At 51.0% G+C, this 14,114-nt stretch overlaps 1 protein-coding gene across 7 annotated transcripts in view; it reads right to left on the reverse strand.

Annotated features, from left to right (window-relative positions):
- Window positions 1-14,114, reverse strand: part of SAMD4A (sterile alpha motif domain containing 4A) — a 100,625-nt gene that overhangs the window by 9,274 nt on the left and 77,237 nt on the right. For 5 of the 7 annotated variants that reach the window (XR_003530777.1, XM_027662475.1, XM_027662473.1 and 2 more), the window contains 6 exons: window positions 11,460-11,723; window positions 6,922-7,031; window positions 6,175-6,261; window positions 3,489-3,783; window positions 1,914-1,999; window positions 383-501 (listed from right to left, as the gene is read on the reverse strand). Coding sequence is in view for 6 of the 7 variants with exons in the window: in XM_027662475.1 (XP_027518276.1) it covers window positions 383-501; window positions 1,914-1,999; window positions 3,489-3,783; window positions 6,175-6,261; window positions 6,922-7,031; window positions 11,460-11,723 (961 nt within the window). In the remaining variant the exon portion in view is untranslated. The remainder of the gene's footprint in view (window positions 1-382; window positions 502-1,913; window positions 2,000-3,488; window positions 3,784-6,174; window positions 6,262-6,921; window positions 7,032-11,459; window positions 11,724-14,114) is intronic. The other 2 variants (XM_027662478.1, XM_027662476.1) reach the window with 1 other exon arrangement.

Below are 14,114 nucleotides of genomic sequence, written 5' to 3' on the forward strand. Positions count from 1 at the left end.
TGTCCCCAACACAGCCCTTTTTTTTTGCCACTTGACAGCTTTTTGGGGAACTTCACTGTTGATGCCACCAGCAAAGGGCAGCAGACACAGAGCCCAGAGTTGGGGATATGCTGCACAGCTGGGAAGTGCCGGATTTGGAGCCAGGGAAACCTGGTGGGATCAGTAAGGAAGGCACTGACCCCACATGCAAGTAAAACCCCGTTCCCTTCCCAGCCAGTGCCTGGGGTCTTATTGCTGAAGCTTTTCCTGCTCTCCTGCCTCCCAAAATACAGCTCTGAATCCGTCAGGATCCACCCTTTTCTTCTGGGAGACACTGGTCCCACTTGGAATGCTCTTGCTCTGGCCACTGCATCCATCCTTCCCCTCCCAAAATCCCGCTTACCTCCTCTGCTGCCGATAGCCTGACAGCTCCAGGAGGGATTTCCGAGGGAAAGACCGAAAGAGTTTCTGCACCTGCTGTTTCCATGACAGCAGCCGCTTCTTCTGGATCTCTGTAAACGCCTGTCCCCCAAAAAAGAGAGAGAAAAATAGGAACTGAATGAATATTTTTCTGGACAAAGGGAGGAGGGATGTGTGTGCGGGTAAAGAAGAGCAGTTGGAGCTGGCTATCAGCAAGTCCAGAGGGAAACCCTGGTCTCCCTCAAGGATTTACTCATCTCAGGTGGAGAAAATGCTCCAGCAGCATTCCCTGTGTCCCAGAGTGACAGGGAATCTGGCTCTGCCTTGAGGCTGCCAATCCCTTTTGGCAGAGCAGGGGCTTGATGGTGGGTCCCGACAGGTTGTCACCTGGACATGGTTCTAGAAATGTTGCCAGGGTGGGAAAAGCTGGGATTTGGAAAGCTGATCTGCCCTGTGGCATCCCAGAGCTGGGCAGAGCTTGGCTCTGATCCTGCCACCAGTCTCTGTGGGAGGTGACCCGGGGTGAGCCCTGTCACCCACCCAGGCTCCCTGCAAAGGTCACCCCAGCAGGGGATAGACCTGATCCCAGAGCTCCAGGCAGGAGGTGTGGGTGACAGGGACACCCATGTGGCACCGCTGCTAACTTTAGACCCCCAAGGTCTCCATGCTGCCGGTGGAAAGGAGCAGAGGTCTCCAGAGGACAATCTGGAGGCTAATTAGTGCCTGACTTGATTGCTTTGAACCACCCTCTGGAGGAGACGCTCTCTCCCGGTGTTGATTATGCCAGAGCCAAAGCAGAAGGTGGTGCTGGGACACGGGCTGGCACTGGTGGGAAAAGTGCAGGCACTCTGGGAAAAGTTCCATGTCCTCCTGGCTTTGTTCTCCAGCCTCCACCACCTCTGCTCCCCCAGCATGTCATCTCCTCACGATCACTGCCATATGGGCAGGTGAGGGAAGCAGCTTGTTCTTCCAGGTACAGCCAGTGTGGGTGGGAAACGCTGCAGGACACCAGGGACACCATCCCTCCCTCCCTGCCACAGGGCAGGAGCGTGCCAGAGCCCTGTGGCACAGCCTGGGCCATCCCGAGCCATCCTCCCAGCCAAGGCACATCTGCTGGGAGCAGGAACAGATGTAAAAATCCCTGTTGCAAAATCCCACGTGTTGCAAAACAGGAGGAGGCAACGCCAAGGGATCGCCGGGTCTGTCTGATGGAAACCGCCCGCACGCTCATCCCGGGATTCTTCCTTTCATCCAGCTGCCGACGGGACTGTCACGTGCCAGATGAATTTCCCAGCTCCAGGCCTTGGGAATTAAGCGAGCGTGGGGGGGGGAAGCAACATTTCCATGCATCACGTCGGAGCTACCGCCCGCTCCAGCCCTGTTCTGTCAGAATTACTATTAATACCCCCCAAAAATATTTGTGTTAGAAACCGAAGGGTTTATATAAACAGACACTTTGGAAACAGTTTCTAAGTGATGGGAACAACAGTCTGAGATGATCCCTCACGACTCACCTCGTGGATTAGACATTTGTCTATGAGCTGTAAATAGGAACTTATATTCTCTTCGTCGGGTCGGGAAACTAAAAGTTGTGTGCAGACTGGAAAAAAGAGAGACAAGAGAAGGGAAATGGGGATGGGGACACCCAGATGGGACCCAGGGTAGTCCAACAAATGCCTTGGACATCTCGTTTCCCTTGTAACCATGGGCAGGTTTTCTCATCAGCGAGAAAAAACGCCCTTCCCCAATTCCTGCCGTGCCGTCCTATATTTAGGGCCGGATTTTGTTCTCTGTTATGAAGGTGTAAATCCAGAGTAACACCACTGGAGTCCCCAAAATTAGACCTGAGCAACTCAGGGGCACAGGATTATTCCCTATTCCTAGGCAAGAGAGCTCCGGTTCCTATGGCTAAAGTCTGCCCCTGCTGCACACGGATTCTTACCTTTCCTGCAGGATTTTAACCTCTTTTGGAACTAGTGCCATAAAAGCAAGTGGGAATGAGCTCACAGAGGAATGAGTTTCTCCTGTCATAACCCCTGGGCAGGGATGCCTTGCAGTCTAGGAAGACACCTTGTCCTGGCAGGGCTTGTGCCACACTTTGGCATTTGTCACGGGAATAAAATGGGGCCAAGAGCCCCGTGTTTGGCTTTGCCTGCAGGGAATCAGCTGAGGACAAACTCTGCACCAGGTTTCTGCATAGAAAACACCTCAGCTATTTTTTTGTCAAAAAAGGTTGGAAATAGGGACAAGGCTCATATTTCTTTGTGGCATCCCAAAGAGTTTCTTTCTGATTCCGGTCTTCTGCGGATGAGATCCCCCCTTTCCCACTTCCCCAGGGAGATCTTCCTTCACTCAGCCAGCACTGACACCTCAAGTGCCACTAACAGGGGTTAGGGCACGTCCAAGCTCACACAGATTTGCTCCAAGAGCCCTCTATAAAGTACAGGAGATCAGTCTCCACCTCACAGTGCTTCTGTCACCTCTCAGTGTGTTATTCCTGATGCAAAGCTGTGCACCCTGCACCAGGCATGGAATGGCATCGGAGCATTCTGGAGGTCCTGTATCTAGACTGGGGCTTAAAAAGGGGCTTAGGCCCACTGACTGGCACTCCAGATGGTTCATGTCCAGCCCATGCACCACTGCTACCTCCCTACAAACAGAGCAAGTCCAAGGGATGCTGCTGAAAACACCTCTGGACTGCTGGGATGACCCCAGGGCTCTGAATGGGAAGGGAGAGGATGCCCTCCACCCCTGACCTGAGGGAAAGGATACTATCCACTTTGGATCTGGGGCAGGGAGAGGATGCTACTGGGGCAGGGAGAGGATGCTCTCCATTTCAAACCTGGGGCAGGCAGCCTGTCCCACCACTGCCCCTCCCCAAAATCACAGCCCACCTCCTCCCTATCCCACACTCTAAGCTCTTACCACAGCATGAAGGGACCTCAAAAAATCCTCACCCCTTGGGACAGCGACTTGCAGGAGCTCAGGGAAAGGTGGTTGCCAGCGCTGCCACCACACACCCCCCACCCCAAAGCAGCCCTCCCCAGTGACAAGTGACAAGTGGCCCCTGACAAGTGGCCCCCGCTCACCTTTCCCCATCACTCGGGTGAACTGTCCAGGCAGGTCACCCTCGGGCAAAGGGGCCCCCCCCGACTCGCCCTCACATCCTGGCAAGTGGTGGTGCTGCATCCCGCCCGCGGCAGAGTCCTTGCAGTCGGAGCCCTGGCCGTCGGAGCCGATCAGGGAGGAGGGGTGGTGCGAGTCCGCGTCCCGGCTGTGCTCCTCCGTGCTCGAGTTCTGGGAAGAGTAGGCTTTGATGGGGGTGAGGATCATTTGGTGTAGTTCCTGCAGCGGGACACGCAAGTTGCCACCTTCCAGGATGTCCTGTGGGTTCAAGAGAAGAGGGTTTGTCTCTGCAGGGACAACGGGACAGCAGCTACAAACCGGACCCTGACTGTGACCCCCCGAGAATCCCTCCAGGATCCTGCTGCATTCCACAGTCAACAGCCACATTTAATTGCCCAAGTTTTTCCCTTAGACCAGGAGAGTGTGGAGCTGCTGCAGGGACTGTATCTGATAATCCATGGATGTGTTCAGACCTGAATCCCCAGAGATAAACGTGCCCTGTCAATCACTGGGACCCAAACTCAGTAACAGTCCTGCTTCAGTGTTTCCAAATTTCCACCAGGAAGATGGCAACTCCAGGAGAGCAACTGAGCCTGGGAGATTTTATCACCGAGACCAGCGATTATCTTCCTTCTTTCCCTTCCCTTCCTTCAGTTCATTTCAGCTCTATTTCACTGGAACTTCATTTATTAACATGGGCATGTCTCCAGTTTCCAGCACTGCCTTCAAGCCTGGCTCCCCATTAACTGCTCTGCCCCAAAACTGCTTGCCATGGCATCCTCATGCTCTGGAATCATCTCAGAGCCCAAGACCACTCTGGGATGCAGGAGCCAGGGAAATGACCTGGATGCAGGATCCCTGACCATACTGGGATGGGCTGGGAGAGTGGAGGTAGAAGGGACCAGGAGGGTTTCAAAGGGAGCAGGTGGATTGTGGTCGGACACAGAAGGGGAGACCATGAGGCTGCAGGTGAACTGATATCCCTATAGGAAAAACATCCAGCCTGGAGATCCCCGGGCAGGTCCACCCAGGAGGGAGAGAATTTGGGTGCACCCCAGCCTTGCTCTTGGCGTGGACTCTAAGAACTCCCTTTCTACTGTCAGATCCTCATCCCACTGATGGGAAACAATTGCATTTTGTTTTTAATGGAGCCTGGAACAGCTCATTGCAGGCTCCTGAACAGTCTGGTTCATGGGACACTGGAAAGAGGTAGCTCTTGGAGAGAACCCTGGATGTCCTGAGGGAAGGGACACTAAGTGGGCACATGGGATTTTGGTGTGTAAGCCCCAAAATGGTTGTTCATCCTAATTCCAGCTTGCTCTTGGATGTCTCAGCTCCACTTCTCTCAAAGATATGATGTCAGTCTGCTGGGCACTGTTTTTTGGGAAAAAATCCTGCTCTGCTAACCGGCAGAGAGGGGTGGAGCAGCTCTTTCCAAGAAAGCAGCAATCTTTAGCAGCGAGACACTGCCCAAAAACATCAAGTCCCACACATGCTCTCGTTTAGCAAAAAATTGGATGGGAAGCCTGGAAAACTGGGGACGACTCCTCCCAGGGAAAGCACCTCCCAGGCAGCTCTGAGCCCCAGCAAAGCAGGACAATGTCAGAGCCCCACAACCCAAACCCACACCAGGAGGGCCCAGACCTAGTCCCTGCCACTTTCCTCCCGGATTTCACGGCGTGCGTGGCTGCCGGGTCAGCTGAGCCGGGCTCCAGCTCCCACTCAATCAATCCCATATTTCAAAACCCCGGCGGAGAAGTGGGGGAAGAGGCTGTGCAATTGCCTGGAAAATGGAGTGCTGCAGCCAGAGGGCTGGCTCTTGGATTTAATAGTCATTATTAATAATGGAGGTAAATATGGCTTTATTAGCTCCTGCCATACTCTGGGTACAAGCCTGTATTATAAATAAATAGTGAAGCAGTGAGCTAAGGAAAACACCAATAAATAGCAACACACCACAGAAGTATTTAAAAGCCCCTAGTGGGAGGCTCTGCGAGTTGCTGCTTGAAGATGGTGCAATTAAATATAATATAATACAGTGATAATAAATAGGGAGAGGTTGGGTGAGCTGCTCCCAGCAAGGCTGTGGTGCTGCTGCTTCCCTACAGCCCTCTCTGCAGGGTTTAAGCTTCTGTGGAGGTGATAAAGAAGTTTCTACTTGTTCTCCTTGGAAATTCAAGATGTTGTTCGGACATCAATGTGGGTGTCTGCTGTTTTATCTGGGGACAGGTTGCCCATATGACATTCCAGGAAAGCTCAGGTCTTTCTGAACATCCTGGAGCTGGCCAGGGCTACAGGGCAAATCCATTCCAGCTCCATGAGTGCCGGAGACGGATTAGGACCCATTCTGCAAAACACAGCTTGGAGGAACAGCTGGTCTAGTGGAAGCTGTCCCTGCCCATGGCAGGGAGTTGGAATGAGATGGTCTTTAAGGTCCCTTCCAACCCAAACCATTCAGTGATTCTGTGAAATAAAACCTGCACCTGGTACAGGAGTGTTTGAGACATTATTCATATGTGGCCAACCCAACATCAGACTTCCCTGCAGGAGATCCCCACGACACGTGAAACCGAAGAGTGCTTCACCCCAGAATTAACTTCTGGCTTCTTAAAAAACACAAGAAATACAAAAATGGTGGTGATTACTTACCCTTTCTAGAGATTTGAGCAGGTTTTGTCTTTCTTTTAGCTTTTGGATACTGATAACTATTTTGTGTCTTGCGCCTTTGGTAACGTTCTGTAACAAACAGCACAACACTCGGCATTAACATTCCACAGGACAGCTGGGTCCACCCAAACCCTTCCTCCCCTACATGAAAAGGGTTGCTGGAAATTAATCAAATTTCTGAGTGCAGGGATTCATGGGGGACATAGAAAATCACTCAGGAGACTTGCTGAAGATGGAGATTTCCAGCTAGTCTGTCCCTCCCCGGTACACCTCCCACAGGGAGAGCAAAGGTGCTGCCTGGTCCCCTTCATCCCAAGGATAACACAGAGGTGAACCTGAAAGGAGGGAGGGTTGGAACTAGATGATCTCTAAGGTCACTTCCAGCCCAAACCATTCTGCTATTTTATGATTCTACGACATTTTCAAAGGAAATTTGCCCCACTGACTTTAAAGCAGTTGGCTACTGCAGATTGTGCCCCTTAAACTCCTGAACTCAATCCCAAGTGGAAAAAAAATCCAAGCACAGCTCCCAGTGAAGGGACTTCCAGTAAGAACACGCAAGGTCTTTTTCAGGTGCAACGTGGGTTTGTTTTTTTTTTCATTCCCAAACCCGAATTTTCCTTTTTTTTCTGTTTGCTTCCCAACCACCCGCGGGCTGAACGCCTTCCACGGGAAGGCACGCAAAGGAAACCCGGGAGAGTCTCATCCCCCAGGAGCCGTGGGACGTACCTGTGCCTCGAGCTGGCATTCGGTGAGGGCCATCATCTCCTCGTACGTCATCTGGGAGAAGAGGGCGGCGTATTTGTGCAGCCGGAGGCTCTTCAGCCAGGCTGGGACATCTGGAGCGCAAAGGAAAGGACAGGAGAGCTCCGCTGAGTTCGTGGCACAACCACGAGCAACAGCATCAACAGCAGGAGGGGCTGAATCGGTGCCATCCACTGCCCCAAAGGGGCTTTGGACACCTCACTGAACTCCACAGACCTTTGGGAGGGACATGGTGGTATGGGTATGGATATGGATGTGAGGAGGAACCAGTCCTCTGACATCCTCAGAGGTTGGGTTTCTGTGGGCAAGTCACTGGGATTTAGCCCGTGGGGAGCCAGCATTGTGTCACTGTACGCCAAGCTCCTCGCTGCCCTTTTCCCAGGAACATGGGAAAGGCCGAAGTTACTGGTGTGGTCGAGCTTAGGAGGAGCAAAGGGATGTTTTGCAGATGGCAGACACTGATTTATGGTGTGAGGGAAGATGGTATGTGCTGAAAATGGAACTGGTTGCTTAAAGAGAAACAAAGGGATGGATTTTGGATGGAAAAATGATGTGCCATCAAAGATGGTCCCACAGCCTGCTTCAAAGGGTGACTTGGGACCTCAAAACGCAATGACTGAAATGACTTCTTCCTTCCCAGTTGTTACCTGCAGTGTGGCACCTCTGTGCCCAGCTGGATGGGTACCCAAAAATACTTCTATCCTCCTGACATCAATGTGGTTTCACAGGGAGGGACCCAGGAGGGGAATCCTTCCTCTGTGACATGCAAAACCCCATCAGACCCCACGATGGGGTGTCCTCAACGAAGAAGGCAACGTGACAGCAAGCAGCTCCTCAGAGGTTTGCAGGTTTGGGGAGGTCTGGGGTCTGAACCTCCCCAGCTCATGCTCTGCTCCAGCAGTACCCTTGTCCATAGTCCTTGTCCCCTTCCCCACCTGGGAGCACCATCTCTGGGTGCAGTAACAATGACAAACCAGTGTTTCAGCCCCAAACCCCACACCTTGAATGGAGAGAGCAGGTGGGGCCTCTCTTGGGCCTAAATACCAGTTAGCAACATCTCTCTGCTCTTTGATTGTTCCCGAGTCCCAAGGCTGCCTCCATGGGGTTCATCCATGATCTCTTCCTGAACCAACACCTCGTCACTGGCAGGGACAGGGCAGGATGGACCCTTGGTTTGGTCCCCTGAGGCAATCTGTGCATCTGCCAGAAGTCTCCTGCTGCCTGGGCTGAGCCCAAACCCCACTCCCATTGAAGCAGAGGATGCAAAAGACCCCAAAATGTTGTGTTTTGCTCACACTCTCCATCCCCTGGCACACACAGGATTCATGTGTCAATGAAATTACTCAAGTGCTGCACAGAAGGAGATCAACCCCACACCAAACACGAGGGTAAGGCAGTTAGTGAGCATGGATGGGCTGAAATTCACTGTTTTCCAGAAGTTCTGACATGCAATGGTCCCAAATTCTGCTACCAGCAGCTTCTTTAACTTATCTCTGTTTAAAAAATCGAAAACTTATTAGCAGAAAGCCCCGATTCCAGCACAGGTTCCAATCTCAACTTCATTTTAACACAAAACCACACCATTTTAGTGACAACACATTACAAGTGTCCCTGACTCCATGTCCCCTGGGGACAGCTGCCTTTCCACACGTCCGTGCCGATGGCAAAGCCCATGGGGGTACTTCCAGAAGAGAGATGCAACTTCATATGGACGTTAAACCCTGCAGGAACCCGTCTCCAACCTTTGCAGGGGGTCAGAGCACAGAAGCAGCTCCTTCCCTTTGCATCAGCCTCCCTGGATCATGTCCTAATTTTGGGGAGCTATGACAGTCCCAGAGCCCCCCTGCCAGCACAGACAGCAATCATGGGAGTGGACTGGGGAGGAGGAACCACCCCAACACACAGAGGGATGGTGGTGGGGATTTCTCCCATCCCACAGGGAAGAAAGAAGCAACCAGGGTGTGCCAGGGCATCTAAGGTGACCTCACAGTCCTTGGAAAGTCAAACTTCCCAACTCTCTCCAGGCATGGGTGAGCCACCTGTCCACAGAGCTGCTCTGTAATCAGCAATTACCAGGAGCTGATTGCAAAGTCATGGCATGGCCATCAGGAAATCTGGAAGGAAAACAATTCACACACAGCACATCTTCAGCAGTGCCCTCCTGGCACACCATGGATACACTCCCAGAAAAAACTCCCAGCTCTATGCAAACCCTCCTCCCAGCTGTGCCCCCCAGGAATCACTGGAATGGTTTGGTGGGAAAGTACCTTAAAGATCATCTCATTCCAATCCCCTGCCATGGGCAGGGACACAGGAAGGGATGGGCAGATGGATGGATGGGGTCCACAGGGAACCAAGTGTCTGCATCTACCCCTGGAAAAACCAGGGGCCAGGAAAAAGCCAAAGGGCCCTTTTCCTTGAGCACAAAGATGGGTGGAAAGAAATAGGTGACACGAGGGCATAAAGATGGACAGAAAGGAGAGAAACAGTGACATTAAGGGAGAAGAACTGCTAAGCCATGTCAGATGAGGGTCTGTCACGGGTCTTGACTCCCCACATTCCAGATCCCATGGGTCTGCATCCTCCTGGATGCCCTGGAAGGTGTTGAAGAAGGAACAAGCTGACCAGCAGCGGGGTGACACCAAGCCACAAGAGCCTGCAGGTGCTTGGGGAGACATGGTTGCAATTCAGAGAAGGGACCTGGCAAAGGGAGCAGCTGCTCTGGGTGGAATACGATGCAACTCCACGAAAATGCACAAAGTTGTGCATTTCTGCAGGAACAAGAAATGGCACAATCCGAGTGCAGGGAAGGGGCAGTCCCTTTTTTTCTTTCTTGGGAAAAGCTGTGGGGATCATATGCAGCCCACAGTGCTTTGTTATTTGAGGACGATGAACTACCCAGCCATAGAATTCTGTCTGTAGGCAAACAAGACTCTGCTCTGCTCCAGAGTCCAGTTCTGGCCAACACACCTTCAATAAAATATGGACTTGTTGGAAAAAAGCCCGGTGAAGAGAAGAAAGGACAACCCCACGTTTAGAAAACATCATCTGTGAAGAAACTGGAATAGTTCAGCCTGAAGAAAACACAGCAGAGGGGGGAGGACACGGCAGGCACAGACACCAGAGGCTGTGGACATCCGTGGTGTGTGTCCCTGGACAGTGGGACAAAAGCCATTTGGCTGACTCAGCAATGGGGGAATTGGGTTTGGATGTCTGGGAAGGGATGGCCCGAGGAAGGGCAGCCATATCCCAGCTGCCTGCAATGGGATGTCTTAATATGTGGAGCTGATTTAGTGGATTATTGCTTCTGGACAGCCTTTGGCTTTTGCAGACTTGGCCACATGGATCGATTCCATGGCACTGGGAAATTTCTATTCGTGCAGGTCCTGGAGCTGCCAGCTGTGGATCACAGGGAGCCCAGTTCCCCATGGTCTCCTCTCCAGCTCCATCAGCAGAAACCTGGAGAAACGAAGTGTTAAACAGCCCCCTCTGCACCACGTGCTCCCAAAAAGGGTTTCCCAGGTCTGACAGGACCCGACCTGCCTCCACTGCATTCCTTGGAACCACGAGGGGGTTTTCATGCATTTACTTCATGCACATCCAAGCCATCCAGAGCCAAGCCAAATGCAGCCCCACATCACACAGAGTTACACACATCTCAATTTGTCTGCAATTAGACTAAAATCAGACCCTGTGACTATTAAAAAATATGATTATTTCCTTATTCTGACACACCATTGGCCTTTACACAATTGAGCTGCTTTGCATTAATGCAAATTGGAGTTGTTTAAATCAGTCTGAGAGCTGCAGGGTCGTTTTCTCTGTTCCCAGGAACTCACAGTCTGTATGTTTGCCCAGTTTTTATCTATTTATTCCTTCTCAGCCTGAAGTTTGCTCTCCATCTACGACTGTAGCAATAGGGATTCATTTCTGCCTTGTTTACCAACAGAATCACATATATTTACTGACAAAATCTCTGTGAAATGCAGGTACAATGGGACAACCAACTGAAACTGGTTTAGAACTGAAACACACAGGTTAAATTCACTGCAAATCAGTACCCCAAGCCAAAACTTCCCCAAATACTTAGTGGGTACCAAACACTGCAATGGCAGATCACACATGGCTTGCTAAGTTTACTCTAAGCTTTTTTTCACTGTAATAAAACAGAAAAAAGAGAGAGGAAAAAAGAGAGCACCACTCGCAGCCAAAAGCCACAGGCTATGGAAAAATTCCAGCTTTTTGGAAAGCTGGCAGCTCGCAGGGTTTTGGGGCAAAACCAGCCCACTGGCACCCAAGTGCAAGACGTCAGATCGGGACCAGCTGCTGCTTGAAAGAAAACCTAACTTGTTCCCCTGAATCTAAAATTCCTAAGCCAGGAAGAAAGGCCGGAAGGCCCCGTCTGGTTACGAGGATTCTCTCCCAAAACCGCTGCCGGGAAAGCGGCTCTTCCCTCCTGCCTCTGGGTGCCGGGGGGGGTCGGGGTCTGGTTTTGCACTCACCTTTCATCCCACTCCCTTCCTCCTGGAATGTGTTACGAGCGGAAGGCTGATCTTCTAAATGTTCACTCCCACCACTTCCCGAAGAGGCTACACTGCTTTGTGGAGACAGGGGGGCATGATCGGAAGGGATGCACTGGGGTCCTCTAGCCCGTAAGTCCTCATGAGACATCCATCCATGTCCTAGAGGCTGGTTTGGCACATTCATGGGTGGGGTAAGGGACACAGAGCGTTTCAAAGGGCTGTGGTGTGTCTGGCCTGAGAGAACTGAAAAAAAAATAAAATCAAAGAGGTTATTCCCCCCTCGCGGCCCGGGATGCAGCAGAGTCCCCCGACAAAAAAAAAAAGGAAAAAAATAATCAAATGAAATTATAAAATGTGTGGTGGTGGGTGGGTGGCCATGGTGCCTCGCCGATGGCTTTGCAGCGCTACCCAATCCCTACCCTGAGCTTTGCCTCCTGGGAAGCAAAAGGGAGGGGAACACCTGAAAGGAGATGGGGTTGCACGAGCCATGTGGGAGCTGCTTGGTGGAAGGTGCTGCACGGATTGCAGCTCTAGGGAAAAAAATCAACTGAGCAGCTCTGCAGCATAAAAACCCCCAGGTTGGGGGATCCAGGGGAAGCATCTCTGTCTCTCCCTTTGGATTAGGACTTGGCTTGTGCCCTGGAACACAAGCATTTACAGATCTGCTGAAGTCATTGTGGGGGTACTTCTCATCCACAGGAATGTCTAAGCCTTGTTGAGTCCTACTAAAATCACAGAATCATGGAATGGTTTTGGGTTGGAAGGGATCTTAAAGGCCATCTCATTCAAACCCCCTGCCATGGGCAGGGACACCTTCCGCTAGCCCAGGTTGCTCCAAGCCCCATCCAACCTGGCCTTGGACACTTCCAGGGATGGGGCAGCCACAGCTTCTCTGGGAAACCTGTGCCAGGGCCTCACCACCCTCATAGCCAAGAATTTCTTCCCAATATCCCATCTCACCCTGCCCTCTGGCAGTGGGAAGCCATTCCCCCTTGCCCTGTCCCTCCAGGCCCTTGTACAAAGTCCCTCTCCAGCTCTCCTGGAGCCCCTTTAGGCACTGGAAGGGGCTCCAAGGTCTCCCTGGAGCTTTCTCTTCTCCAGGCTGAAGAATCTGGCACTTGGCTGAGCTCCCATCAGCAGTGGGAACATCCCAGCTCAGCCCCCGGTCAGGTGCTCTTCCAACCATGTGCCTTTTCACTCACCACAAGACCAAGCATTCAAAACAATGATGAAAATACACCCCTGACAATGAGGTGAGGCTGAATAATCCCCTTCGAAAAATGATCTTTGGATTTGCTTTTCCTTCCCAGTTGCATATGGGTTTGTATTTCCTGGTTGAAAGTTTGATGCTACCAAGTACAATTTATTTTTAACAAATAACTTCTGCACTGACAGGACAAGAGAGATGGAGCAACTCCTGTGATTTGGAGTCATTTCTTGAGAAAGGCTTTACAATGGGTATGTCTTTACCTGCCTTTCATTCAAGCACAGAAATATGTCTTAAGTAGGCTAAAGTATTAAGTAAACCCCAAATCATAGATTTCCTGACACTTTTTGGTGTCAACCAACTTAAATAAACTGTTAAGTACAATTTTTACTGAAAGGTCTCCATTTTCCCACTGCTCCTCTTCCATACTGTCGCATTCATTTTTTGTTCTCTCCTTAAAATTTCAGTGTCTTTTTCTTGGGTCTGTTGGGTATTAGGGGTAGGACAGTGTATTTAGAGGAAAAGATCATAAAATGGTTTGGATTGGAAGGGACCTTAAGGACCATGTTAAAGACCAAGGGCAGGGACACCTTCCCCTAGACCAGGTTTCTCCAAGCCTTGTCCAGCCTGCCCTTGAACACTTTCAGGGACTATCTTTGTTTCCAGTAATGAAAAAATGTATGAAAAGACTGCTCTGTTTGCTTAACAAAATTCAAATTCCATCATTTGCAGTCACTACACTGCTGGTTAAACCATAAATGCTGTTAGCATAAGGTAATGTATGGATTTAGGACGGAAACTCGGGGAAGTTTCCCTGCTCTAGGGAAATCTGAGGGCAGAGGGGTTCAAAGGACCTTTCAGCCCACACGAAACAGAAGCAAAAACTTTTTTTCAGTTCTTCTTTCCAAATCAAATTTCTAAACTGTACAATACCTGGGGGAAATCCATTGTTCTCGTGGTTTTTCCTCCTAAAGCATTAAAGCCCTAAAGCTCCTTAATCCCCCTTTTTTGCATTTACAGGAGTTCACCAAAACCACTCAGGCTCCTCCGCATGTTGTTATTTAATATAAACGAGTCTTGGTGGAAAACCCCCAGCCAGGTGCACTGTGCTGTAAAAGTTAAGCCAGGCTTAATTCCCAGCTCAAGCCTGAGGGGGAAAACTCACCACCAAAGCCATCCCTGCTGACCAGGAGCGGGATGGAAATGAGGGACTAGTGGGGTTATAAAAGGAGGGGAGAGAGAAACACCCGAGCACGTTTGCTTTTATTGAGCACCTCTAAAAAGCAGCTGGTACCAAAGGCAGCTGATGGATGAGGCCAAAACCCTGCGGATTTCTGCAATATCCAAATAATTCCTATTTCTGAAAGGGTTTTCCTGTAGCAGCACAGAACACCGAGTCTGAGGGAAGCACGGGGATGGCTTGTGGG

The sequence above is a fragment of the Corapipo altera genome, unplaced genomic scaffold (genome assembly GCF_003945725.1).
Source record: "Corapipo altera isolate COAL_440 unplaced genomic scaffold, ASM394572v1 169, whole genome shotgun sequence".
Classification (NCBI taxonomy): domain Eukaryota; kingdom Metazoa; phylum Chordata; class Aves; order Passeriformes; family Pipridae; genus Corapipo; species Corapipo altera.